General features: G+C 39.2%; 1 protein-coding gene across 1 annotated transcript in view; it reads left to right on the top strand.

The window, feature by feature from the left end:
- ZNF804B (zinc finger protein 804B) overlaps positions 1–3,311 on the top strand; it is a gene marked incomplete at its 3' end in the record, with an annotated part of 155,245 nt that extends 151,934 nt beyond the window's left edge. Inside the window, exon 4 of the mRNA XM_012652183.1 lies at positions 506–3,311. Within this exon, the coding sequence (XP_012507637.1) occupies positions 506–3,311 (2,806 nt within the window). The remainder of the gene's footprint in view (positions 1–505) is intronic.
- Between the last annotated feature and the right edge of the window lie 2 nt (positions 3,312–3,313).

The raw sequence follows: 3,313 nt of genomic DNA, 5'->3' as shown, positions 1-3,313 counted from the left end.
ATAGAAAAAATTAGCCGGGCATGGTGGCGCATGCCTGTAGTCCCAGCTACTCGGGAGGCTGAGGCAGGAGGATCACATGAGCCCAGGAGTTTGAGGTTGCTGTGAGCTAGGATGACGCCACGGCACTCTAGCCAGGGCAACAGAGTGAGACTCTGTTTCAAAAAAAAAAAAAAAAAAAAAAATCTCTATTTCAAAGAATTGATAGCGTCTGGATGACATATATTGTGATATACATGTAATACTTGCTTTCTTTTGCAGTAGTAGGATAAGATATTCACTTGCTATTGCTTTTTAACAATTTCAAAATACTACACATAATGCATTTTAGAAGTAGCCACTACAAAAGTTAAACTGAGTTGTATAAGCAAGTATAAAATGGTTATAATACAGAATAAAGTTCATAAATTGTAGAATGATTCATCAAAGAAACACTATGAAATCTTCACATACAGATTCAATTCCAAATCTAATACGTTAATCATGTAAATATTTATTGTATTTACAGTGTTTCTGGAAATGGACCAGCATACAAAGCCCCCAGAGTAACCACAGAAAAGCAACTCCAGCAAGAAATGTTCCCAGTTAAGAATGGCAGAAAGGTATCTTGCATGAAGAGCTCTCTTCTCCTTAAAGGAAAAAATCTCCCCAGAAGCATTTCTGATAAACTGCGGTCCACCCTGCCAAATCGACACCAGTTGCAAACAGACGGACGTTATTTATTTGGAAATCGGATAGCACAAACATCTTCAGATCTTGGCAATGCAAATCACAGGACAGGAGTATCATTTTCTTTTTCCAAAAAAGTGCATCTAAAATTAGAATCTTCAGCATCGGTTTTCAGTGAGAACACAGAAGAAAACCATGATTGTAACAAGTCACCCCTTTATAAGACCAAAAAAACTGCAGAGAAATGCAAGTGCTGCAGGTTTGCAAATGAGGATACACACCTTACTAAGGAAAAGGATGTAAACATCTCACCAAGCCATCTGGAAAGGGTTTTACATAATACTTTCTCCATAAGCTCTAAAATTTTGCAAGACAAAAATGACTCTATTGATGGAACACTAGAAGATTCAATTGGCATTCATGCTTCATTATCTAAATCTAACATTCATCTTTCAGATGTGGATTTTACGCCTTCCAGCAGAGAAAAAGAAACTAGAAACATGTTGAAGAACACTTCAGAAAACCACATTAATCACCCAAGCCAAGCAAATGCTTCATTCAGCCCACCAACCATTTCCAAACACAGGGATGCCAGAATATTTGAATGCCTGGATGAGTTTTCATCGCCAGAGCCGAGTGAACAAAAGAGTACAATGTATCTGAATCCAAATTCCAGAGTGGAGAACAGAGAAAGATCTTTAAGTAAAACAGAAAGAGTTAGCAAAAATGTGCAAAGACTTGTAAGAGAAGTGACATCCAAACCATTGCCTTTTCTCCACGTACAAAGCAAGGATGGCCACACCACTCTTCAATGGCCTACGGAACTTCTGCTCTTTACAAAAACAGAGCCTTGTATCTCTTACGGCTGCAACCCATTATATTTTGATTTTAAGCTTTCTCGGAACACAAATTATGGCCCTAATGCCCAGGAATTAAAAACAGAATTGGGTGAGGAACCCTTGGAAATGAAGAATAAAATAGAGAGCCAAGTCTCAGGTTTAATAAAGGACCAACAAAAAATAATCCAAGAAGATGATCAGTCTCTGAAACCAAAGATGATGATAGCTAATCCGGATTGGGAAAATTTCCAGAGAAAATATAATTTGGGCTATCATGATTCTGAGCCAAATAAGAGTGAACATAATTTTAGTGAAAAGGATTTGAAAGTGAAAACTCCCGAAGTGCCTGCTTACCTCGATAAGTCTGTAAAGGATTGTGTAGGAAAAAATAACAATAGCGATAATGAGTGTAAGGAACCTGCCAGGGCCTATTTGCAAAGCTGCCGGAGAGTAGTTCTAAATGATGCAAATGAGGGCCTGTCTTTTCCTCCCTACATCTCTAGGACTAAAAAGCATAAACTGATCCCCTGTGATCCTTATTCAAATGAGTCTGAAGATGAAAGCCAATTCACCTGTCATTCTCCTCCTTCTACAGTAGGGGACCACAGTGACCACGGGAAGGACTTCGGTGTAATTTTGAATAGTAACCACATCGGCAGAGTCAGCCACGGTTCTGGGTGCGGAAACCAAAGCCACAAGAGATGCTCTCTAAAATCGTCTCTGCATGGATGTTCTAGCCCTTCAGACACATCCCCTAGCAGCAGGTCCAGCTTGAGAAGTACTTGTTTGCGTCATAGGTTCAATGATAATGGCAGAGGTAATCTGCTCTACTTTTGTAAAAGAGAACACTACTCCATTGAAAGGCACAAATGGAAACGCAGAAAGCACAACTGCCTCTACTTGTCTGATGAGATAACAAAGAGCAACCGACTACAGCCTGAAACACAGAGAGATAGGAACTGCAAATTGTGGAAATCACTTAAAAATGAGAAATACTCCAAACATAGATATTGTCCCTGCAGAGAGAGACATAAACTAGGCAAAAATCAACAACAATTTTCAGGGACAAAATCTACTAGAATCATCCATTGTGATTCTGGTTCTAGTTCACAGGTTTCCTATGACAGTGGCAGTGAAAAATCCCCTACTTGCCATGGACCTCAGCACAGCAGATTAGGCTCTTACTCAAGAGAGAGAATTTATTACTTAAATAAAATCAAGAGAAATCAAGAGTCTTTGGACAGCTCTCACATTTGTGATCTGGGAACAGTCAAGCCCTTACAGTGTAACTCTGAGAATATCAACTGCCTTCCAAGGAACTGTTCCAGTGTCGCTTCAGAAACCACACAGTTGAACATCACAGAAGGCGCGAAGACCCCTCAGACAGCCAAAAGCCTTTTAGAAAGAGTACAAGCCAAGAAGTGTCGGGAACAATCAACTAATTTTGAGGTCTCTTCAAACAGCTGTAAAAATGAATTAGAGGCTCATTCACAAAGCCAGTGCACAGTTCAACCTGTATCACCGGGCTGTAACAGACCAGCATTGCTTTTGTCTGAAAAAATACAGTACACAACTAAAAGAAGAAACGATAAAGGCAGTGTCATTCTAAGGACTACCGAGAAAGACGAAATCAAAAGTTCACAGACAAATAATATTACCGTGTTAGCAGACACTGATTGTGATAACCATCTTTCTAAAGGTATAATCCACATAGTAACAGAGTCTCAGTCACTAAACATAAAAAAGAATCCAACAACAAAAGAACAATCAAAACCTTTAATTAGTGAAGCCAAATCTTTTATTCAAAG

This window comes from Propithecus coquereli, unplaced genomic scaffold (genome assembly GCF_000956105.1).
Source record: "Propithecus coquereli isolate 6110/MARCELLA unplaced genomic scaffold, Pcoq_1.0 Scaffold382, whole genome shotgun sequence".
In the NCBI taxonomy this organism is placed as follows: Eukaryota; Metazoa; Chordata; class Mammalia; order Primates; family Indriidae; genus Propithecus; species Propithecus coquereli.
Note: the sequence above shows the minus strand (reverse complement) of the source record. Positions and strands in the feature narration are given on the sequence as shown.